At 36.1% G+C, this 26906-nt stretch overlaps 1 protein-coding gene across 4 annotated transcripts in view; it reads left to right on the forward strand.

Annotated features, from left to right (window-relative positions):
* The first annotated feature begins 5652 nt into the window (after positions 1-5652).
* The window catches only part of LOC117414149 (FERM domain-containing protein 4B-like), a 58612-nt gene continuing 37358 nt past the window's right edge, over positions 5653-26906 (forward strand). For 3 of the 4 annotated variants that reach the window (XM_058999788.1, XM_058999789.1, XM_058999790.1), the window contains exon 1: positions 26007-26183. In XM_058999788.1, the coding sequence (XP_058855771.1) occupies positions 26022-26183 (162 nt within the window). In that variant the 5' untranslated portion in view covers positions 26007-26021. Of the gene's footprint in view, positions 6005-26006; positions 26184-26906 lie in introns of those variants that run through there. The other variant, XM_058999791.1, reaches the window with a different exon arrangement.

The raw sequence follows: 26906 nt of genomic DNA on the forward strand, positions 1-26906 counted from the left end.
CATAATGTATACAAAACATAGCAACTATCCTCTCTCTTAAACAACTGACTATAGGACAGATTGACCTTTCAGTTGAACTTTAATTGAAAATATTACCTCCGTCTTTCTGGGTGATTTATTTTAAACAGCGTTCTATGTTGGTACCAGTTACCACCGCAAAGTAACTGTCAAACAAAATACAAACTAATATCTCACAATCAGTTTCTGGTGTTTTTCACTGACATTTTAATACTATAAATAGTCAATGACAATGGACGCTATGCAAATTCTCAGGTATGTTCATGGCTAATGTGTAATTTAATATAAATAATCTAAGCCAAAACCATAGAAACCATTCTACCACTACATTCATATTTGACTGTCCAGTATCAGCATGATTGCTGGGCTACTGGTGAGTATACAGGCCTAAGATTTATGTGTTGTTTGGAAAGAGTGTGTTGTTTGGGAAATAATGACGTGCCTCTCTTTTAAGAAGGTCATTCATAAAAAAAATGTATTTCTTTTCTAATATGCAAAGCTGATTTATGAGAAAATTTTATCTACCTTCTTGATTGAAGTATACATTCAAAATGTACTGCTGACCATCAAAGGCAAGAAAAATCATATTGTATTTGAAATGGGATTTAAAATGCAATTGCTGAGCTCAACACTAACAGGCACTGCAAAGTGGACCCTAGGTTGCTGATAAATTCAGTGCATGAAGGAATATAGCTTGAGTGTAATCCACAGCCTGTGAAACAGACCAAACCGTGTACCCCTGTCTCCCAACAATGCAATAACAATTTCCATGCCCTTGTTCAAAGTGTTATTCCAAGCTCCAGACTTTACTATTTTCAAAAACATTAAATCCATCTGTGCAATCCAGCTGCGTAGAATAACAACACGAATCTTAAAACATATATACTGTAAAGTGGCCCTGTTATTAGAACAAAACAAAAAAACCTAAGATTTTAAAAACAAGGCCTAATGAATCTGTGTTGTACAAGTACTGGTAGTACATTTGGGGTTCTCTTCAAAGCCGATGAAAGCAAGGTATTCTCATATTGATTCCTGGCTTTCATCAAGTGTAAGTATTAGGGTAATGCATTTGGGGAATGTATTTTACAATTGCACTTGCAGTGTATTGCAAGGGAGATCATGGAAAGGTAGGCCATACATGTCCACTACCTATGCTGTATTTACTTATAAAAGCATTTCACTGAGCTCTTAAGAGCGATCAATCTACACATAAATTGCTCAAAAAACAGTCTATGTAAGTACAGCTCAATGTCTGTACAGAAACATACAATATAAAGAATTACATTTTACCAATTGTTACAGCCCTTAAAGCTCAACCACTGAGCTGTATAGGTGTTTTTCCTTCACATGTCTATAGAGGTTGAAAATCTTAAAATAGGCCCATTAATTTACAAAGGCTCATAATCCAATTTGTGTTGGTATAAATCCTACTGAGCTAAACCCAGGCCAAGACCACACTGTATTATGCATTGAGTATTTTTAGGCACCTACTATCACTTATAACATTCAACTTTTAAGAATAAAAACAAGTGGTTTTATTGGAAACAAATAGAACGTAGGTGATAGGAAAACTGTAGTACTGTATGTAATAATTGTGGAATTCTAAGAAAATGAAGTTAGTGACAGGAATCAGTACATCTTGAGCGGTATTTAGTAATATTATGGAAAATATTAATGCATATAGATATACATTCATTTATGTGTTTTTCATAAGCATTGATAGGGATGTTAATTAATAGATTAGCTTGATAAACTAGGGAGGAGCTTCTCCACATGCTGCCCGAACAACACCCAATGGTTACAATAAACTGCTGCATCCTGGCACCTTTGCTGTAGGTCACATGATCTGATTGCAGCTCCATTAGAATGAATTTGAACTACAACACAGGATGTGATGTGGTACCAGGAAGCTGTTTTCATCTATAGTATTGTCTTTAAAAGATCTGCAGATCCCAAAGCATAAACTAACAAGCAAAAAATACAAAAGGTATTTAACGAAGAAAGGTGAGATTAAATTGCTTGGACTAATCAGATGAAAATTGATTTTAAGCCCTTGGTTAGCACTACTTTAAGCATTACGGTGTTCACTTACTGTGTAACTTTAACATAATTCAAGCTGTCAAAAACGAAACTGCTTTTACAGCTCTGTGGGTCGATGGGCTTCTTAGTGTTTGTGTTGTTTGTGTTCCATTGCATTTCAATGTTGCAAAAGCTGCCAATAATCTTATAGTTTATAGCTTGAAACACAGCTGCATTCAGAGGGACAACACATTGTCATACAGAACTATAACCAGCGCTTCCACATAAATCATTCCTCTGAAAGAAACAGTTTATTGTGGCAATTAAAAATATCTTCTACTGTGAGGGGATGGAAAAAAACACATCTTAGTTACTTAATGCTTTATTCAAATTTATTGATTCCCCATAAAATCACCATTGTTTTATGGAAGTCTTGTCTGCAATTATTTAAAGTCAATTTTTATCCATTCCTGGCTTAACTGAAGCAAGCAGTGGTGTTTTTAGCGCGGGACCACAATACCCCAATGTAGGTTTTTAAATCCCAAATTTATTAAAGCCTTTTTAAACGCGGTTACTGTACTACTGTTTAGAACTCTCTATATCATCTTAGAAAATAATATATTTGCATACCCGTCATTTATATTGGGTTTCTATGGAGTGATACATTTTTACTAGCATGGGCAATGGAAAAGGATTATGTTTTAGTGAGCTCTAAATGCACTTCAATTATTAACTATGTAATACATTTTATAGGCTCTATAAATCTGTGCCATATTAGTTTCTTACTGGTTTTTTTCAAGTCACAAACTATTATTATTTCTTTCGTTCATAGATTTTTTCAACTGGTCTATTTAAAATAGCATGGTACAGACATACCCCCAAAGAATATAGGATAAATGCCTTTTATGTATTTTATGATCAGTTTACGAGTGAACCAATTCTCTATATTCCACGGGGCAACATTTGTTATTATATTGCTAGCTCTTGCCCCAAGGGTTGCATGCCAGTGGCAGTAATAAATCATGCTACGGATCTTTATCAGTTAACCTCAGTGTCCATACACCATGTTTTATAATTCAGCGAAGCACGTTGTTTAGGAGATTGTGTATTTATTGATACACACCAACGATTATAAAAAGGAAAGAAGGATACAAAGCCATTCTGCTTCAAAATATCTTTTATACGTAGTTTCGGTTTTTAACCGTTTAACAGAACGTTTTTGTCTGAATTGGCATCTTTTGAGTTTAAAATTTCGGCAGCAACTTTGAATTAAAACAAATTTTCTTTTAGTATCCAGTATGAAAGAGGCTACAAAATAAATTACACAGATATCATATTTTATGTAATTAATTTAACACTGAACTATCAGTGCTTGAAATTGCCAAAAATTACCAGAATAACCCAAGCATACTTCAAAATGTGTGGATGTACCGTATCTATTACAATTATCTCAACAGAATTGCCCCATTAATTAGTTCTCTGGAGTATTCCTTTCCTGAATAAGTGAGTACTGTTTTTATGTATTTATGTATTTATTTTTGTAATCAGGACAGCTCTTGCTTCTCAAGGTGTCCTTGATACCTCGCCTCCTTTCTTATTTTTGTATTTGTTTTTTTGTTGTTGCCGTGCAATTGTGTGCTGTTTTTGTTTACAGAAATATATCAAACACAGTAAAGGCATTACCCAGTACAAGTACTCATGTCGTTAAAAAAAAAACATAACAAATTGCAAATAACCAAAAATAACATAAATTGATCTAAATAGCACTTTTTAACAATTTGAACCCACAGTTTAAAATAAACTGAGTGATTCCTTGTTTTAATTATATATTTTTTTGTTTATATTGCCTGTCTGCAATAAACACCTAATTTAGTCTAGGAATAAATCTCAGAATCAGAATATACTCCATGCTGATACATACGCCTCTTTCTCAAATACAAGCTACTAAATGCATTTTCAGTCTCTTAACCTCTTAAGATATTTAAGGCTTTGAAGTAGTGTTTGGCACCAGTGGTCCGCTAACAGCTTGTTATGCTCTAACAAGGACCTTGTTTCTTTTAGACCTTTTGAGGGGTTTAAACACTATGTTTTTCTTTCAAATTCTATCTTATATCCTAGACCCTGTGCAGTATCTTATTGAACTGCTGCTTTAGCCACAAACCTTATTCCATTGTTAAGTTCTGCATCAGTGAGACCCACCCTTCCTTTCCCCTGACAGTTTCCAGAAATTGATTTATTAGAGCTGCCATGTTCGAAGAGGCAATGTGTACCGCAACAGTGAACCATACCTTTAAGACCATGATGCTGGGGGAGATTGTGGCTTTACAGTAATTTAAACATAAAGGTGCAGGGATATTAAAACCCAAAGAGGTTTAACAAACATTGTGTTTTGTGTACACATCAAATACACACTGAGGAACATGATGCCATGTTAAAGTATTATCATTTTTGTAAAAAGCTATTATTTTCAAGACAGAAAAATACAATATCTAAACGTTCAATAAATGTATTTATTTATTTTATGTAGAAATGTATTTAATTATTGATGTTAGTTGAAAGGAAAGGGGAAACCCGACTTCCATTACAGCCATATTTATATTTTACAAATGGTAGCACATAACTCATGAATAAATATCATACATACAAATAGTGGTCCATTACCATTACCAATGTATGCCAGAAGACTTTCTAATACATTCATTCTTGGGTCAAGTGTAGCATGTGGTATGCTGTGCAGTGTAACAGAGATCATGCACAGCTGCAGCATTTCCCTGCATGCTGTGTGCAGGTTATTTCAGGTTATTTCAGGAGTTGTACTGGCAGGAGTAGACCAGTGTTTTATCAGTGGTGTTTGAGAGAGGATATAGATATATATATTTTTTTATCATTATTTTTTCATTTTTCATTAGTACTGTAAAACGATAAACACTGTATAGAGGGAATTACATTCTACATACTACATACTGCTTATTAAGATAATTTTCCTATTAAATATACTGTATTTATATATATATATATATATATATATATATATATATATATATATATATATATATATATAGCTTCTAATTTTCCATAATAACATAATAACCACAGGTTTAGTTTCATTCAATAATATTGATCTTCAGCAACTAGGTGTTAGTAATTGCCATTTTGATTAATTTTGTTAACAATCTTTAAACGTATTTTATACGAAAGATGGTTTAGCTTTGATAGACTCATACTGGGTCTCCATAATCAGATGCAAACTATGCCTATACAATTATTTTCCCCTCTGACCCTTATAATAAATGCCAGTCCTATATTTAGCATTTGTTAATGGCACATTCATCAAGTTACACGAATAATCGTTTACTGTAACTGTCAATTTAATGTGTGGAAATACACGTCTTTTCAGTGTCATATTAATGGAGCCATTGTGAGTAGTATATTACAGTCAGTGTGTTAGTGTGTTTCTTAAAGTCTTTAGCATCTCTGTTGTAGATTATGCCAATTAGTGCAGCACGAGGCAGTAGTGGACTCCCTGTTTCCTTTTTCCTTTTATAGTGCACATAGGCTCCTGTACCGAATGTTCAAAGGTTTAGTGGGAGCGGTCGTTACGTTCCATCTACCACTGTTCCAGCAAAGCAGTGCTTTGGCACGGGCGAAGGGGGCAGTACAGTAGTAATGTCACATTGGCAGCGGCAGCTGCAGAGGGAAATTAAAGGGCTCAGTAGAAGCTGCAAGGGAAGAACAGAGGCGAAGGCGTGGTGTGATGTATGGAAGTGTGAACGGCCAGGATATGCGGAGGCAGCTTCCTGACAACAGCAGACAAACATACTGGTCTGTGTTGTAGCCTCGTATTGCTGTGGAGTCTTGCCTAGGGGGGAAGGCGAGAAGGATTTAATAGGCTTTACGGAAGACCTGCTGGAGCTCCAATAAGGCAGACGGGAGCTGAAACGAAACAAACAGACAATAGAAAACAAAGGTGAGCTGCTGTTTTATAATATTGTGCTCTTGGTGGTGATAAAATGCACAATGCTCAAACACATTTAGTGTCCTCATGGATTTAGTTAAAATAAGCTTCGTAAATTATTATGTGCTGTAACGAGAACTTAAGAGCCGATTCTTGTATTTTGCTATTGCTATTAGTGTAACCTGAAATCGTTAGATTTCATTACTCGGAATGTTAGATATTGAAATACAGTATTAAGTCGATCCATTGCATGCAGTTACCGTGTTGCACATGCAGAAAGAAAAAATCTAATATTTTACATTAAAGGAAGCGAAGTATGAACCACGCTAATATCTGAACAGTTATAGTACCTATTATTTATCCCGGGACATTGCAAAAATATACTGTATGAATGCATTGGATAGAAGTAAGGTGTCGTATTCTGGGTGGAGCATTGTGTAAGCATTCCTGTAAGAAAAGGCATTGCTTGTGCAGCATACACTACAATGTGCCAGACCTTCTGCCAAAGATGTCAAGTTAAGTAAGGCTTAGTATGAATGACACAGTAACATAGTTACCTCGCATGCACTGCAGTGCCATGTGTAGGAAGGAAATCACTGCCTTATAAAAGAGAAAAGCTTGTTGTTTGTCCTTGTCATGGCTTTGATTTGCCACACACTTCCCACTTTGCATTATATATATATTTAGTAAAACATAAAGTACATTTCTTCTTCTTCTTCTTCTTCTTCTTCTTCTTCTCCTCCTCCACCAACTGCATTGCTCTCCAGGTCTACACCTGTGTCTTTATTAATAAAAGACAAGGGAGTTAAGTCTCATTAATAGTCTATTGCTGTACAGTTTGGGCAGAGATGTGAATCCCCTGGACATTGAACTGTCATTACTTATTAAAAAATTGCTCTAGTGCATAAATGAAGGCTTTTCAGCTGATTGACTTATTATTGTAGGTATAGATTGAATGTGGTATGGTAAAGTAAAATACATCAGATCATGTTTTCAAATGTCCTTTTTCTTGGTTCAGCAGATTTTAAGTGTGAAATTAATGTGGATGTACTGGAAGGTCTGTGGATATATTTACTGTTTTGCATCTGTACGCTTGATTTAAGCATGGTTGTACTTTGTAGTATTATATATTACAAACTTGGTTGTGAAGTTGATAACATCCAAAAAAGCTACAATATAAACCTATATAAATCCAATGAATATTTATAGTATTTAACAGTAGTTACAGTATTGAATCCATAACCTTTTCCAACTGTGGATACAGTTATATATTAACCTGTATTTGTATTCAGAAAGCAGAACTAAGTCACCCACAGAAAGGCAAGATATATGAACAACAACAAAACAAGCTATTATGTAATTAAAGCAACCTAAAAGATGCATACCAATTGAGAATTCAAACAAACTAGTGAGATCTTTATAAATGCAAGCAATGCAAATACACTATAATAAAATGGAAACAGTGCTTGAAAACAATAACAGTACTGGTCACACTGTCTTTGATCATGACTTTGAGTTGGCTGCTACATGACAACAATGGAACAGCTATTTGTTTACCAGTGCTGCTGCAAACTCAGGGCATGTTTACACTTGTTCAATGCCCTTTAATCGCAGGTGGCAGGCATATTCATTTGTGAATGGTTTAGAGAAAGAAAACAGCGACAAACAATCAGCACTGGATATTAAATCTTACGTCAAACACTTAACTTCCTGCTTCCTGTGAAAAACAAACAACTGTCTGAAGTGTCTCTGCCGAATGACCTCAAAACTTCTATTGGGATAAAAAAAAGAGAGAGAAAAAAATAAGCCTGGTGTTGTTTATATTTCCGCCATTTAGACACACGATCAGGCATTGCACTCTAAATGACTGATCTGGAATTATACATAACAAAAATTAGTTGTATAATAAAAAAAAAATTGTGCGAGTCACAGTTATAAATGTCCATTTGTTGAATTTGGTTCATTTGGCCATAGTAAATCCATAGTAAATTATAGATGAGGCTGGAAAATAGTATATATTATACTATCCATCTAAATCAAATGGTTAACATGCTATTAAAAATTCAACTAGAGCCACAAATTCTTCCAGGAAAGAACCTTTTTTTTTTAGGACAGACCTTATTGGGCTTGACAAATGCTTCAAATCACACGGTCAGTGGCTTCACTTTTGTTTTTCAAACCTATAAATAAAGTGTATTATAAATAATCAACAACCGCCCAGGATTTCAAAATGGAACCTGCAATAGTACAGAGAGTTCTAGCCCTGAATGACTGCTCTAAAAGAGGCCACACAACTTACACTAGAACAAAAGGGACAACAGAAATCCATGAATTGTGTTGTGTTCAGTCTCGGATGTTCAGTTGCTTTTGAATGGGGTCAGCTATTCCAGTTCATTAAAGCTCTTAACTGTCACAGAAGATTCCATCGCTGTTATGCAGCCAGCGTAAATACAAGTCTGTTGCCAATCAAGGTACATTTATGGCTTTATCAGTGTAATATACCATTCTAAACCGAGTCATCGTGAACAGTAACCTGTTGAAGAGAAATAGCAACAATTCTGGTTAAATATGTATTTTTCTTTTGTTCAAAGCAGTTCATGGTGCACGTTTATGTGGTATTTTATTTATAATGCTAGGTACATTTTGTAAAAGGTCAGTCAAAATGAGTCACCTTTTTTGTTTATTATCAATTTTACACACTTTTTTAACAATGCTGGAAACTGATTATTTTGAACACAATCACAACACTCACTTTTGTTTGTTGGAGACCATTGAGACGAGACCCCCAGTGTGCGTTTTTTGTTAGGCTTAGGGTTATGGCTGGGGTTTGATTGTATTATTAATCATTTTAGTAACGTCAATTGGCAATGTCTGCTGTTGAGTTAACACACTACAGCACTCTTGTTTTTCTGAGATAACATGTGGGTCATCATGAATTTGCATTTGCTGGTTTGCATGTTTATCAAAGTGATCAGAAAACATAACTGTTTCTTTGTTATAATAGCATATAATGTCATTTATTAAAAGTGACCGAGTGCCTGGATAGTCAGGCAGGTGTTGTATCATTTTTAGCAATTTTGTCTGACAGTTATCCAAGTGGTCAATATCAATAATTTAAGTTTTTAAAGATGATACCAACTGCATTCGTTGGAACAGTGTAATGAACAAAAGAAACATTTCATCATTGGTAGCAAGCTCTGCCTGGACCATGATTTATTTATTTTAAAATTTGGAATTCACAATTATTTTACTTCTGATTTGCTCCCAGTTTTGGAGTGCCCAATTATTCAACCCGGCTCACCGCTGCAACCCCCGCACTAACTCGGGGGAGACGAAGACGAGCACTCGCATCCTGTCTCAACTCCCCTGCGATCATAAATGGGATTTTGTTCAGAACTGGGGAGGAGTCTTTGACAGGAACACATCCAGTAATTCATTTAGCTTATCAGACAACCACTTTTTTAAGGCAATCTAATACTTACAGGTAATGATTCAAGTGAAACCATTTTCTATTTCTACAGCACATGCAGTGGAAAGATCTGTAAAATAAATAGGGCCTCTTCTGCTTCAGTATTATCTCAAGGAAAGTAATGGCTTTGACCTGTTTTGACCCTTCACAAGTAGAATGGTCTAATGCTGCCATTTACGTTAAGCATGTAATGGTTCACACATTACCAAGCTTTATTCCTGATCAGTTTTAATTTACTTCCCAAAAGAAAAAAAAAACAGTGTATATAAGAATAAAAAATAAAGTAAAAAAATACCTTCCATGCATGAGCATTCCAAAGAAATGTATTGTACGTTTTGTTAGGATTTAGGGCATAATAACTGGAAGGTCTTCTTCCACCCACCCCCAAGATTTACCCTCTTGGGACAGCAAGTAGAGCAGCATCTCAAGGGCTGGCAGCATGCCTGGGGTGTGAACTAACACCAAGTCACAAAGATAGCTGGGGTCAAATACCTTCAGGGTTAAAGCAGTATTTTAAAACTCATTCCGACATTGTAGAGCTGTGAGGGAAATAGCATTGATTCACTCGTCAACCAATACATTTATTTAACTTTACCTAGAAGTCCTTTAGTGATGCAGGATGCAGTATGCTCTTTATTCAGATTTAGTGGGGTTATTTTTTTCAGTCAGTCTTCAAGGTAATTCAATTGCTTATGCAAGTGATTAGAATTACAGTATAGCAGGTTTGTTCATTTCAGCACTTGAAATACAGCATAATTAAGCATTTGGTATCAGCTGTCGTGTTTATTTATAGAAGGTGACTGACTGCAACATCCTACAGGAGCAGAAATGTAAGATAATAGGCAGCAATGACACTTACTACCTGACCTTTGGTGTTCCAAAGTTACCATAATATAGTGTATTTCTTCGGTTAATCTGTGTGAAAAATTAGTACTTCGTTGTATAGCACTAAAGTATTTTTTTTTTTTATATGTTACAGTAGTCCCACGAGAAAAGATCTCTGCTGGAACACAGTAAAATCTGTGTGGCTTTAAAGAAAATAGATGAAAAGGATTAGTTATATTCATTTGCTTTCCATATCTCTTTTTTATGGTACAAGTAACATTAAAAATGGCCAGGTAAAGTTACATTTCCTTTTTGCTACAAAATGATCTTGCATAGCAAGAGACTACCGGATAAAACTAAGGGTCTGAAAACATGGTTAACTTCAGTTGTGGGTTATTTTTGTACATTCTTAAGGGAAATGAGTTGAAGGTGGGGGGTGGGGGGTGGGGGGTGGGTCACAATTCCTGTTTGTAACAAAGATACTTGAGTATCCTCTTCAGAACCGATAGCGTGTGGAAAGTGCAGTGTGTGCATTGGAATAGCAGATATGCAGTGCCTTCACCCACTCTCCTAAAGAAGAGGTGTGTCACATTGTTGTTGGAGGTAATGCTCATACACTAGTGGTTGCACTAGTAAACAGTTTGTGGATCAGATCTAGTGCTTTTTAGGCACTTGCGTATCTGAAAGCAGAGGATGAGTGATAAGAGAAAGGAACAGACTGCAACAGGCAACCAATATGGAACATCCCACAAACAATACAGACCACATGATGTTAAGTGAAGTGTGCATTTGATACATGCCCACTCAGAGAATGACTGAGCCCTTATCAAAGTTAACCGTGGTATATTTGCACAGTATTTTTAACCATATCAACATTTACCATACCTTACATTATTTATATATATTTTACAATGCTTTACCAAGCGTATATCATTTACCTTACTTGCCTGTGTTTTACTATATGCTTTCACAATGTTTTTACTAGATTTTACTTCATACCACAGAAAACTTGTATAAGGGAAGACCCAAACCATTGCCGCCTTAGTCCTTACTTTGACCTGTCCCTCAATAAGAACAAAACCACAGTAGGCTGTTTAATTTTAAAAAAAGAAATTGACCCTATCGGAATGGATTTGGAATGACTGTATTTTCAAAATTAGTTTTCCAGTTGATTGTTTATTTTTTCTCCCCATTTGATTAACAGTGTTATTTTTATGCCCCCCCCCCCGATTCTGGGAAACTAATGTTAGGCAACTGTTGAGAGTGGTTTATTACTATGGCACAAAATAAAGGATTTCATGACAATTTGATGAGCTCCCTGCGCAGTAAACCTGAAAACACTGAACATAATTTTGTTCATTTCCTTTTTTTGGTTAATTTATTTTGTTTTAATGATTTGCATAGTCTTTTAAAAGTGGATTGTTATCAGAGAAACATTACCAGCCAAATGTTCCTTACAATAACATTGGTAACAGCTGGTTGTGTGGTACTGTTTTATGTTTGATTTAATATAGGATCACTGATAACACATTTTATACAGATTACTACTGTAACATGTATGTAATGTAAAGGAAATTCTAGAAAGTGTGTGTAATATGCTTGCTGTCTCCTGGCACTACCCTGTAAACACGATGGGACATCTCAACGTTACTCAATATCAATGTGAACATTTTCAATAAATAGATAAGTACATTCTCAAATAAAAATATGTATTTCTTCCATGCATTTTACAGAACATTCTTCACATTTAGTGTTTGTTTCAGTCTTTGTAGGATACATACACCTAGGCTTGAATATCTCTTCAATGTAACTAATTACCACTATAAAACAACTGACTGTATTAATTAAAGAAAGTTGTGTTTCTGTGGCAGGATAGCCAGGACTGGTTACCAGCAGGAAGTAGACTGGTGCACACTTTTATTAACAAATAGAAGAATACAAAAAACACAAGAACAAAATAAAGGGTTAAACAAAACTCTACAAACGCAGCACCCACACTGTGCTGTCACCGTGCCTTCACTAACCTTCTGTCCCTTTCTTCTCCTGTTCAGGCTGGACATTCACCTTCACTAAACCACTAAGCACAGGATTTAGTTCCCTTCATACCATGTAGCTGGGGCTTGGTTGACAATCAATTAACCAATCAAGACCTAGCCACATTCCCAACATGGATTTGGCAGGAACCCCATCCCTGCCAATCTTAAATTCTTAAATTCAAAACACCCTAACTTTATTTATACACCAAACAAAACCAGAATATTTGCATGCTGCCACAGTTTACAACACATAGTAATAGTTAATAATTAACCACTGTCTTGTCAACAGCTTGATATTTTTTGTGGAAACTGCTTTTGAAATATTAATGCCGCCAGGCTCCTTTTAGCTCAGACTGAGATGATTGTTCAGACTGTCCGAGGTTTGGGCCAGACTTCCCCCTGTGGAGTAGCATTTGCCAACAATAGGTGTACAATCTCTCTTCTGCAGGATATTGTTACATCATATTGACCTCTTTTGTTGAATCTGAAACTGGATTCCATCACTGCTGTATTTGTTTTTTTCTTACTGTAACAATGGACTCAGTTTTCCTTTTTTCTTTATCGGTTTCATTTTAAGGAGTATATTTGGTTACGCAAAATCCAAAAGGCAATATTTAGATAATTGTGCTTTCCTATTGCAACCTATTCATATGTATTATCAGTACAAAATACAATTTCATCAGTTAAAGCTGTAGGAATAAAAAAGTGTTTCTTTTTGAGACTACAAAAGCTGGGTGGTGGTGGTGGTGGTGGTGGTGGAGGGGGGTCACATAACTGATTGGTTTGTTAACAGATGTCGTCCGTGTAATGTATGTTGTAATATATAAAAGCTTCCTATCTTTAATGCAAGGCAGTTCCGTTCATAATGACAATACAGGAGATCTAAGAGAATTTCAAAGTGCTGATAGCAGCCAAGATTGCAGAAATTACTGACGTTTCACAAGGAACACTATCAAAAGTGTTTACTGTACGTGGCCTTCCAGAACAATTTAAACACCTATAGCAGCCCATAATGGCCCTAGATTCTGCATGATAACCCTCCCATGATAACATACTGTATTATTGGAACACTGCCTGTTTCTGGACAGTATTAAGTATAAGCCACAAGGTTTATTGCTAAAGATACATTTAACAAACTTACAGAATGTATGGATAATCATACAGCTTGTCAAAGATGTAGGCAGTTGCTTTTTGAAACAAGAATCTAGCGGATTAAGGGTGGAATTAAAATATAAAGATTTATTACGAGCAAATTAATTCTTCAACTATTTTACATTTTTTTAAAGGATACAAATTGTTAAAATATCAGCCACAGACCACAGCTGATATGTTTATTAAACCTGTAACTTATAGTTTAATTAATCAGAAAATGTGAGAGCTTTTCACCAAACTAGGCAGTACTCAAGTACCAGTTCCTGTAATTAAAGCTGTTAATAGAGGTATGAAATTCATTGTAAACTGATGACAGTATTTTATTTAGTTTGAATTCATCAGAAAATTATATTTTCATACCGTAATTTTATAAATCCATCCAAAAACTGGAGCAAGACATCCGAGCAGTAGACTGGAGACAATGCCCAAAACATTGTGAGTAGCTGGTACACTGTAGACATTTTGCTGGTTGGCTATAATTCTGCAGGTAGCAGCATGTTCATGTTAGAGGGACATTGCCTCTTCCAGCAGGATTTTGTATGACAGATTTCAGTGCATACTGTAGAGCTAGGGGCGATCTGTATCTTCACTTTGACTGATGCCTGGATGCCAGCCTTTGTTGACAGGAGCCCCCCTAGACTGCAGGGGCTAGGCAGCTCACAAAGACAAAGTCTATAGTCACCATTAACAATAGAGTACAGAGTGACGACAGTCATTCAGGGGAGTAAAATCACCTGCCCCAGGGGCGCTCACATGGGGGAAATGTGCTGCTTAGTTGCAAGGAGGAAAATGCATTTCTTATACTGTGGTAAAGAAATCTAAATCTAACACACGACACTGTTTATTTGTAATGAATGTTTATATTAATACCTAGCAACTAAACAAGCATGTGCAGTGAAGCACATAACAACAGTGTTTTTGTAATATTTACTACAAATGTAGTTTTGCTGAAGTACTGTATCACATATCTGCATGTAAAATGAAAACAAGCATTTATGATCCTGTTCGGCCTTTAAATAAATATATTTATGTCCATCATTCTCATTAGCTATAGTGAAGATGATCTTGCATCAAACCCCTCTGAAAAGGATCTGGGAACAGGTGTCCTTTCTGGAATTTAGCACACTCATTTAGCACTTTAGCGCTAATATTCCTTACCCTGTAATGAATAGTGGAATAGCAGGAAGAGTGAAGACGTGGGCTTCTTGGGAGAAAAACAATCACAAACTTGACACAGGTAGATGAAAATGTCCCATCACAGCCCCTTCGCAGGACTTGCAATTTACCAATTATTTTCTTAAAATGAATGAATGATTGATTCTACATCACGGACTGCCAGGAAGTGTTCACTGTTTTGTTTGTCACCTGGGGTGCACACCTTTGCCTTGTTTTTACACACTGTATGTACCTTTTAGTGATGATTTTACAATTCAAGTTCCACTCGGATTGTTTCTTCAAGAGGAAGACGACTCCCCTCCCCCACCACCACCTCTCTAAACTTGTTTAATTTCCTTGAGATATTCGGGTGCTTCTATTGGCTAGGAGCTCCATTGACCCAGAAAGTATCGCTCTTCCTGTTGTTTTAATTCTGTAAATAGATTAAGAGAAACATCTTTCCACAGACTGAAACAGTCGGGTCTTGTTTTTGTTGTTGTCACTGGAAAAGTGTTTTTCTTACTGGCAGGTCAAGTCAAGTCAAGGAAGCACCCATGATTCTCTGAAGCATGTTAGTATTTTACAAAGCACATGATGTTTTACATCATCAAAACTGAAACTAACATTCATCAAAGTGATTTATCAATTAGAAAATTAAGAGCATATGTTAAAATAAGATTCAAAGTGATTGCAAATTAGACAATTAGTTCCTGCATTGTATGCAGCTCATGAATTTGCTCTCGGCCATGTAATTGTGTGCTGTGCATCTCTGTACAGTATAGATGTTGATCTCCACTAAGCTTACTTTTAATTCTAGTTAAGCACACCTTTTTAATGATGGCTATGGTTTGCTGCAGGATATTGGATTGTTTCCCAGGTTCATTTCTGGATAAAATCAAGCCCAGTGATGTGATGTGGACGAACAGGTTTTAAACATTTAGAATGATTAGGGTGTGAGACGAGGGCGTAAAGCCACAAGTCAACAAAAGTGACTGGGAGGGGACTAAACATTTATTTTTGTCAGAAAGTAATTATCTTCCTGAAACTGAGCCATGAAAAAACTTGAGAGGAATGACAGGATCATCATATATTTGGAATGTTTCATGGCCATTTAGCCTTCTTTAGTGTACTACGCATTTACTGTGCTTTACCATGAAATTAACCTTGTTGTTTTCAGTGTTTTTGTTGTTGATAATGCTACCAGAGAGTACATTTATTATGTAGGACGACATCTGAACCTTTTATATGTGTTCACATTATGTTACTTAAAAATTCATGGTATGATTTTGTTATAATCAGTTGATAATTGTATGTGTGTGGTTGCAAATTATTAAAACTGAATTATAACATTTGATATAAACTGATATCAACTAATATATCAAAGTGAGTTTTCTGATTGGAACGCCAGCCATATCTCCTGTATGAACCACTCCTCTAATTGAAATGTAATTCAGATATGTATTCCTTTGCAGAAATCCTTGCAGGTACTGTATTACATAATGCACTTTAATCCACATTAGGCGAATGATATACTGTATGCTTTAAAAACACACATGTAGTAGCTATATAATAATTCCATCTGTACACAATTATACTGTGCATTACATAACATTTTGCCAGCCTTTTTAAAACTAATGGCGTGTTTTACCAGAAGGCTGTTCATGCAGCACAGAGAGTGAAACCTCCATTTCTGGACCCTCAGGTGGAGCAGAATAATGAAAACTTAATTTGATAATTTAAGATATTCTTGGCCATCTCTGGAGAACAACAAACGGTTTTCAGGAAGGCAAATTAAATTAATAGGCTTGAAATTTGCAGGAAAGCTGAAAAAAAGGAAAAAAAAACAAAACAAACCTCATCAAATGTAAATCCTTTTATAAACCTCAAATTCCCAGGATGCCTAAATTGATTGGGAGAATATTTTGTCCATGGGACATGATTTGTATTGTGTTTTCAAGTCACAGTGTGTGGTACTTGCACACACCCAATATGTTACAGTCCAACAGCTGTTCAGAGGGTAGTGAATGGTGCCATATGTACCAGGGTTTTTAATGCCAGGCAAAACAGACATTTCCAAGGGTCGACAGTGGCACTTTGTTTTGCAAAACTAATCCCCTCCTCTACCCTGCCCAAGTAAAAGCGTGCCTGGCATACCACAAAGTAGGTTTGGAGAAGTCACAGATTCAATGTACTATACATGTATTTATGAAGTTAATTTATCTAGGTTGAGGAATGAAAATGGGATCACTGCTGTTTCAAGTTATAATTAATTTTTAAGTTTTATCATCTTGCCGTTAGTTTAATATTAAAGACTGTTACATATTCATGCAGTGGCTGAAGGAAATAATAAACGGGGACAAGGGTCCAGATAACTGTATATGACCCATGAATGCTAAAATAGCAAATAAGGCTCACATTAGAAAGCATTCTTAATACAATCACAGCTCTGAAGAGAAATAGATTTAAATCCCCAGCATGAACCCCACATTGCAGTTAATGCACACTTACATTACACAGCTGTCAACAGGCAGAATCAGGCCTGCTTCTATAAGCAGCTGCTTCACTTGCATGTCTGGACCTGATGTAGTTTAATAGTTTTTTATGTGAAGTAAACGAAAATGATGTTAATGTAACTGTCATCTTGCAATAGACTTGTTGGGCAGACAGATGCTTGTGACAACTTACTGGAAAAAGACACTGACTGTTTCACTTCTGAAGTAGAGGTTTACCTTGTTATTCAACATGTTGTAGGTCTGTTTGACCGAAGTGTTTCACACAGCATCTGATTAAACAATTTCACGTTTGCCCTTCAACCTTTTTTTTATGTAGTTTGTTTCACAGTCAATGTAAAATTTTAGCAGCAAATGATAATAGCCCATTAAACTATGGCAAAGCCTTGTTTGTGCTTATCATGTATACAATGTGTGCTTTTACTTTTTTCACAGTTCCGATCAATGTTATGTTATAATGTAATTCCTTGAAATTCACCATATTTTTGCTCTTTTTAATAGAAAGCCTGTCTTGAAGCATTTTGTCGGTTAGTGGTTTCAGCAGAGACCAGACAGATATTTAATAAAGAACTGTGAATTATTTACCAAAGAAAGTATTTGCAACTCCAGTGATAATGTCACTACAGCTGTTTCCCATAGAATATATAATGCTGTGCTATGTGTACCATGTGCCAATTTAAGAGATGTTTAATTCAGCATACACAGTAAATTAATCTTGTACACAAGTTACTGTAGTTCATTTACTATAGTTGTTTTATGTCTAACATAGAGTTTGTAGGTTGTGTACAGTAGGTTCAGGTACTTTATTTGGTTAACTCTGTACTTTTTCTATTTCCTAAGCCCATAAAACCACTATAACTAGTCCTGTGCAGCTGTATGCTGTCATGTAGTGAGGCTAATATTGCCCTCTAGTGGAACCAGCATTTAAGAAATGTGAGTTTGCTCTTCTGTGAAAAATGTTATTGATTGGTGGAAAGCTTTTCTGACCTTATACTGTCTGATGATGTCAGGAAATGTACATGCTGCTGTGTTATAGATTAAATATTGGGCCAGACAACATCGATCAGAATGATTTAAATACCTTGGAATGTGTTATAAACTGAGCAACTGTATTCTCTCTGGTTAATAAACTGTTAAATTGATGTGTATTCTAAAACTAGTGTGCTTGTTACAATGAACGAGTCCCCTTGCTGACAGCACAGAAATACAGTATGCTTCATCGCAAAGGTTATCTGGGTTACGGAATGATTTTCAATTTGCCAAGAATGTAATTGATAAGGAAAGGATGAGAACACTCTGTTATAAAATGCTAATCTAAAATTCCAGTTTGTACCTCTTAAATGTTGAAGAAGCAAGCCTTGTTCTGGGAGTACACAGAATCGAGTTACAGTGCACTAAATAAATAAGGACATCACATTTCCTGTAGCAGGCATGATAATGCCATTAAGGGGGTTGATTTTGGTGCAGATTGCTTTATCATTGTTTTCATGAGCCTTCTACAATGTATTTTAAAAGGTTTATTGAAATATGGATTGTCCATTTACAAGAAATATGTTGTATATTTAATATACAATAGTTTTGCACTATAACAGTAGTGTCCCTGTTGCTCAAAAATAGCACTGGCGAGGATCTTCTTTTATTTTGTATTTGTCTAATGTGATTTAAGTTAGTGGAATAGCCAGAAGGTTCTGAGGAAATGAGCGATGACAATCAGTGAAAGAACCATTATATATAATTAAATGTACTGTAAGATGCTATGGCTGTTGAACCTGTTTATTTTAGCAGCTGACAGAAGCAGGATGGCAAAGAAGATTAACTGGTTGTCTATTCAACAACCACAAATACTGTCCAGTGTCAGAGAACAGGAAAAGCAAGACCCCCATGTGTACCAGAGGTGCTGGCTGCATCAGTGATCCCTGGAGACGGAAATGAAATTCCTTTCCTATTGAGTGAAGATGGAAACCAGCTCTGCTGGCTCTTTAAGTGGATTGGTGTCTCCTCTCAGGATGTTCTTCCCCTGTCAGACACAAAGAGATGACAGCCCAGGGTGTATAGGGAGGATCTGGCGCCCACTGCCTATCCCTGTGCCATAGAACAAGAACAATGCTGAGCTGTGCGTGGGTATGCCGGTTCCTCATATCTCAACACCCAAATTTATTATTCTGTTTATTTATTTATTGCCATGAAGCACAGAAAAGATAGACAAAATAAATGTAATCCTTTATCCTGTAGTACTCTCCCAAACGGCTAGGGGGCCTGTGTCTGTCTACGTTGGTTCCTGCTATCCTTTGTATTTGAATTAGGAAGATGGGAGTTCATGTTCCGCCCAAATCCTTTGCTTTTCCGTATATATTTATAAATCAGCTTTTATATGAAATCAGAAGCTGCTCCTACTTCATAACGTAATATCAATTTTAATTCATAATTGTGTGTCCAAGAAAAGTGATTGTCTTATTTACGGTGACAAACACATTTCAATTATTAACGTCTTATAGAAAACAGTAGAAACCTTTTGTTTTAGTTGAGCGGAATGGAAGAGTAAATGTAATAAGGAAAGCCATAGATGCATGAATGCACTGACACTAGCAGAGCTCCAAAGGAAACAGCTGGCATTTTATTCATTCTGGGCATGTTTGCATCAGTAAGGCACCTGCTACTGAGACACAGCAAGACTGCACTGTCAGCATACAAGGCAGAGCCTGTGCTAATTAATTCTGATCTGTGGTCCAGTAGACCATGTGATTGTATTGTGTCTTGTGTCAGACACTGATGATGACACTTACCCGTTAAGTTAATACCCAACAGGATTAATTTAAGACCATTATTGATCTGTGGGTAAATACATGCAAATGGTACATTACGTTGAAATAAAAGTCTAAATTGTGATTCAAAGTATTATTAAGAAAACCTGCAACCCTTTTCTAAATACTGCCACCCTTAAACTTGCAAATGTGGACCCCTTTTATGCTGTATTTATTTGGAATAAGTGATATTCATAAATTGTTCAAACTGGGGAAAGCACCAGCAGGAATAATATAAAGGGAAAGCAGTGTTTGGATCTGCTGCAGTTTAGTTCACTAACGTAGACCCCCTGGTCGTATCATAAAATTGCTTTTATTGGCACACCTGGCATGCTGACTTATTGACTACTACACACCTTTAGAAAGGTATGGTATTATTTCACATCATGCAAATGTTAAAGATTGATTTAAAAAAAACAAACGTATTTAGCTCCACAACTTTGGAGCAAGTAACTGTGTTCTGGATCAAATTACAATCATAAAAAAACAGAAAGATGCCATCTTCATTAAAAAAAATGTTCTCGTATAAATATTGGGATAGTGCAGCTGTTTAATATATGTATTTAAATATTCATCAACAACAATACAAACGTGATTAGACACAGTTTAAGGATTTGTGTTTCAGAGCAAGCTCTTCAGAATGACATCCCTGAAAAAAACTAATAAACCACTGAACATTGAAACTGCACATTCGTTCATATGTATTTCAAAATACCTCTTGCATAAATTTTGTTTTAGATTTTTTTAAATGTATTTATTTAAGGTCACCAGAATTAAATGACAAAGCATAGTGTAACAGTAGTCTTCAATGCTTTGGTCCTGCGCCGCTGACATGATTATGAAAGCCAGACTTTAAAATACAGGCTCCCTGGTAGAGTCTTCTCCTGAGTCCACTAGAGGGGGCTTTGATTATGCTGCCATCTAGTGGAAGCAGAGGGAAGTGCAGTAGGCACTGTTGTGTACAGCAGGTATTATTGTAAAGGTTTTTTGAAGGAAAAAATTTAACAACGAAACATGTACACAGTTGTGTGCATTTGTCACTAAAGGTGAACAATACTAGAGTTTGTGACAGTATAGTTTCTTCATAGCAAACAGCTTTTTGTGTCTTAACAATGAGCACCCCTCTTATCTTCCCATTACACCTTGCCTATCACTCACTGTGTTTATATTTTTTTATTATAATCAGAAGACTGCAGAATAAGGATTGATTCTATTGAAAGTGTAATTGTGCTGTATTCAATTATTTGAGTTTAACTGGGCCCAGTCTTTTTATTCTCTGTATTTTAAGCTGTGTTTTTGGATTCAGAGCACGTACTGAGGATGCTGCATAATGATACTGCTGTGTCGTGACATGTGAGTTACTGATCGTGCTATCAGCAACTAATTGACTCTCACAGGCTTCCTTCACCAGACAGGAGCTCAGTATGTCTTATATCATTTATTCATTCGAGTCAAGGTTCTTTGCAAAAAAAATTCCATTCCATTATTTTGATCAAAAATGTGGTTTAAACCAAGGGGTTATTGTTACTTGGGGCAATGCCTTGAAGAAGCAGCTTTTTCTGGCATTAAAAACATTATTATTATGGAAAACCAGCCCTGTGGCCTTAAAACTGCCTGCAGCAAATCTAATGTAGTTATTTGTTTGAGTTCCTGAGTGAATGAAAACATTTGACCTAAATTGTGAGTACCAGTTGTGTACATTTGCTGGTAATAAAGTCTTGGTTCAATTGTAAAAGAAAGTCTGGTAAGGTAAGCATGAATAAAATGCTTGGCAATGAAGAAATAGATTAAGTCATGTCTTTTACTCGCCTTTTCCATAGTGACATAAAAAAATGTTTCAAGTTATTTACATTTCTATATTATCATTCTATTGATGTTTTAAAAAAAAAATGGTCTTGCATTTAATGATGTGCAGTCTCTGTGGCATCCAGATGTCTGTAGCACAGTCATAGTCATCATTGTTGCCAGGACACCTACATTAATAGCATATGTACAAATATCAGTACGAAAAGCATAAAAATGAAGCCGTGTGGACCACACGGGCCATCCTAGTTTTAAAATAACTTTGTTTGAAAGTGTCCTCTCTGCATAAAGACCAGCGTGTCTGCATTTTCATCAATATTTTTTTTCTCCTATAGTATCTGAACAAATTGTTAATGCATTCCACGTACAGTACTTCATTAATTTCCACCTGCATTGCAAGAAGAATCAGACCCCCAGTGTACCTTAATTCAGTACCAAATGAGGTGCTTATTGAAGACTAGATGAAAAAGCCTTTGATGTGCTGCAGTGTATTAACTCTTCTCTGTTAAAGATGACCTGTTACTGTATCTGAGGAACAATCAAGTGGTGAACCAATAGCCAGCGAGGAGTTTAAACTGCAACACTTTCCAGCTGCTGTTCGGTGGTGCATTGCACAGTGGATAACAGGGGTGTGCAGAAAAGGTCACTATAAGTAGTGTGCTCTCTATGTAACACTGCAGCAGGAGCTACATGACTAAACAGATTAAGGTGCCGTCACACATTTGGAATCAAACAATTGAATTGGATTGGATGAAGTGTGTTAACTGGTATTTTGAAATAGGTCGAAATAAATCCCGGTTACTTGTTCATCTAATAGTGCTGACACATATTGTTTCAGATGCAAGTCCATTACTTTGCACCATAGCCAATGCGTTTTCAGTGCAGCTTTCTACATTTATTGATTCACCTACTTTGCTAAAGCTTGGATTAATATTGATTTCTGTCCTGAGGTTGTCTGGCAAATACAAAAAAACTTTTTTAAGATTAAGAATGTACCTTTTGTACTAAATGTTTAATATTTTTTTATTTGCCCAATCTAATTGTTCATTTTTTTAGTTTATTAGTCCTGATTCTCATTCGGTAAGATGTGTTTCATCTTGCCCATGTTGGTAAAGATGAATGAACACTGACGCTGACAAATTCCTGTCAGGGCTTCAGCCTTCAAACAAGTAATACAGTCTTACACTGACTCTCTCTGCGCTTTCAGTTGAATTATATATTCTGTGACCTTTCAAAACTTTGACAGTCTCAACCATCCAAATTATTTTTCAGTATGCTAACCATGTCGAGATTTTTTTCACTTGGATAGTTATTATAATAGAATGCCTTTTAGTCTAAACCTGGGTCACAGTCATCAGCAAAGATACATTCTAGAAGTCCTCTGTTGGATTGAGGTTCATCCATTTGGGCAGGGCTTAGGAGATTTGTGAAGCTCAACTGTGCTGTTCAAGCCAGTCCCTGAATGGATGGTATCAGTACAGTGTCTCCAGGCAAAGGAAACCACTACAACTGCTGGGAAGAATCAACGCCCATGAAGACATGTGTAAGTCTATTTTGTAATGTAGAGGTACCTGTAAATGTTTGTTTTGTTTTGTTTTTTTCAGGTGAAAAGCTACTGACTTTCATTCAATGTAGAAGTAATTACATTGAATTGGTTTTATAAAAGCATGGTTACAATAAATTACAATATAATTACATTTTTATATAGAGTGCAGACTTCCAAAGTGCAGGAAACATCCAATCACCTTCCTTCTTGCATAAAAACCCTGCTTATAAATCCACTTCATTTTTGATCACTTGAATTGTAAAAGCGTTTGCTGTTGCCAGCACCGTTCCACTGTTATTATTTGATTAATTCTTATCATCAGGTTTGGCATTTTACTAACATAATATTTGGTTAAGGAAGCTGAAATGAATGGGGGGAAGATCACAACATTTCACAAAACGTTAAAACCCATTTGGAAAAGAGCATGCAAATGTAATATTTTGCAAGTGTTTAGATTCTTAGCAGTTTTCTGTCCTGGTTAAATCGTTATAACCTAGACACAACACATTGTGGATATTAGTACAGTTTTGTTAATACATGTATATGTCTCCAGTAAAATAAATCTATGCATTTTATTCAGTTCATTTACACAGTATCTACCCCTAGGTTTCCTATAGTTTGGTCCTTTCATATGGGCATCTTTCTTTTTATCTTGGTATGTAAAATAAAAAAGGGTTCTTAACTTGTTAATGATAATCCTGCGCTTGTGTATTAATGTGGGTGTTTAAATAAGAACTGATTTATAAGACCTTGGTGTTTTCCCTCTCTGCCTCCCATTATTGGAGTTGTATTGTCCAACGGTTTTATTTTTTCTGGCAACCCGACTTTAATAAGAGGGGAACTAAATATTCTAATACGAGAAACACATTGCATTCAAATGGGAAATGTACGTGATACTGTCCTCCTGTTGTCTTTCAAAGAACTCTCTTTTCCACTTGCTGAAGTGTGTTCAAATAATAATAATAATAATAATAATAATAATAATAATAATAATAACAAATCTCCAGTTGTGTTGTGACCTTTGATATTTGACCATGAAACTATGAGATTGTTCTTATTTAATCTTAAGAGGTTTAGTTCTCTAGAAAAAGAAGTAAAAATGACATTGGCTCATGCCAATTAGGCACTGTTGGTAACTACAGTATGTGAATGTCCTTACCAAAAACTGTCTTTACACATCAATAATCCTGCCCTGTATATAACTCCCCCTGCCATTCAGTACTGGGCCTCTCATCTCTGGAGTCTCGCATGCTGGAAACCATGGACGGAAAACATTTCAATCAGTTTGGAGCGATCTTAACACTGTCTCAATTGCTCAGTTTGCTGGAACCTGACCATTTTAGTAAATTAGCAAGTGGCCTCATTATGTTAAAAATCTTTTCCTGGGCCGAGACATATAGTTTTAGCTCAAAACCACAGACTTCTGCTACATTAAATATACTCTTTATATGGTTTTTACAGTGGAATATATTGGGCCCGCTTCTCAGAAAAAATGGAATCTCATGAGAGCAGGAACCTGATTAATTGGACTTTCAAAGCTAGTGACTATGAGCAGCCTGGTCAAAGCCTGACCTGAGCACCCAGGGACAGTATTTGGCATTGAATTTTACACAAGGGACACACTTGCTGCTTCAAAACCACTCTGTGCATTGGGGCAGCATTCTTGATTTCTTATGACCATTTTATTTCTGTTGTCTGCATTTGAAGATATAGTACTGGTACCTGTTTTTTTATATTGCATAACTATGTAATGTAATGTCAAATTATATTTGGCATTATGTCTATTGAAGTCAGTCTACATACTGTCTATGGATATCTTAGGTACAGTAATTAGCTTACTGTACAGGGTTGTAGAATGGCTTTTTCTTGTTAGTGAGCCAATGTGCCAAAAAATTAGATAAAGGGCCCTATTCGCTTTAACTCATGATTTACTCAAGTATGTTTTTATGAATAAAATACAGTTTGATATCCAATAAACTTGTGTATACTATTGTTGGCCTCCTTAGTGACAGTCATGACGTCATTCAGGAAAAACAAACTCTTTATAAAATACTCATGGGCTCAATGAACCATATCATTTTGCAAAAGTTTATTTTAATATGCCCAAACAGTTTATATTTTACACATTTGTACAGCTCAACCAGCATATATTTTTATAAGCTGTACTACCTTTTTAAAAGTGCTTTGTATGCATAGAGTTACAAAGCAGCCAAGGAGCTACGATTAAGATGCAAGCAGTGCTTTCGGAGGAGTCCACAGTCATAGATGAAATTATCAGTATTTTATGTGCATTGATTGTCGAAAAAGCACACATATTTTTGTCAGAGCAGCCTCTGCCTATATGCTGGGAGTTGTCATAAAACAAGGAAATTGGTCACAATAAAATTTGAGGAGCACAGCAGCAGCACCAGCAGCAGCTAGTAATGCTTTGTGTGTGAGCCGCAGAGCAGGACAGGGCTGCTGCATGAGAGAGCTTGGACAGGGCTGAGCCACAGCAGCACTTGGCCAGCCTTCAAGCGCACTTGAAGGGGGTATGTCTTGGAGTCAGCCCAGGAAGCACGCTGAAAGAGGAGTTTGTTTTAAATCTGACCCTGGCTTCTTCCACCACCCTGCCCTTTACATGGAAAAAGAGAGGCAGCTGCCGACGTAACGCCAGCTCTCTGAGGAATAACACATTTTTGGTGAATAAGTTCAGCTTGCGAAAGCTTTTTTTTTTTTAAAAAGGGAAAGCAATGGCTTCAACCTTTATGTGTGGAGTTGAAGACTTTCTGATCAGCGGCAGCCGGTTTGTTTGGGATTTGACAATCACTACTCTAAGGAAATGGTACACAGAGAGACTGAGGCACTGCCAGCATGTCGTGAGGACGTGGTGTGGTCTGGGAGATGTGTACCAGGTACATCAGGATTTTGGTTTTATAAAATTGCTGTTGGAAATCCAGAGTTTAGATTTTTTTTTTTCAATGACACCAAAGTGTGTACAAAGAAATTAAATGATCTTTCCAGGAAGAGAGGGCTGTTGGAAAATTACTGGTATAGTGTACAGAAGTCGTTGTTTTTTATTTGGCATATTTATATTATTTATTATGTAAACTGAGCTAAATGTGTGTAAATTTTGTGTTTTACTATACAAAATTGGGGATAAATTAGTCATCATTTAATAGTAGTATTCTAGTATTATTTAATTTTAAGAATCCATGAAAAATCTGAATTATTGAATTCACTCTTTTTATTAACCTTTCAGCCTAATGAGTTTTACTTACACAGCCCCACTCTGGTTAAAGATTGCAATAGCTGTTTCCATTTTACACAGTGCCACACAGTGGCTGGATGTTGTAACTGCATCAAGGGTCTTACACTTATCTAGTATCTCCTACTGAAATCTTAGACTTTTAAGCATGACTTTCAAGAGGCAACAAGATTCACACTGTCATGTTTCAATGTGGTGCTAATAACCTTTTTTGTGAAATAGGCTTATTTGAGGTGCATTTCATTATTTCCATTACCATTGCTCTAAACCACTAGGTTTACTTTCTTGGTTGTTAGTTTGTTTAGAACCACTCACTTATTTACTTGAAAGTTTCCCTGGTTAAATCAGGTTTGTTGTTTGTTGAGATATT

Source organism: Acipenser ruthenus, chromosome 25, assembly GCF_902713425.1.
Source record: "Acipenser ruthenus chromosome 25, fAciRut3.2 maternal haplotype, whole genome shotgun sequence".
NCBI lineage: Eukaryota > Metazoa > Chordata > Actinopteri > Acipenseriformes > Acipenseridae > Acipenser > Acipenser ruthenus.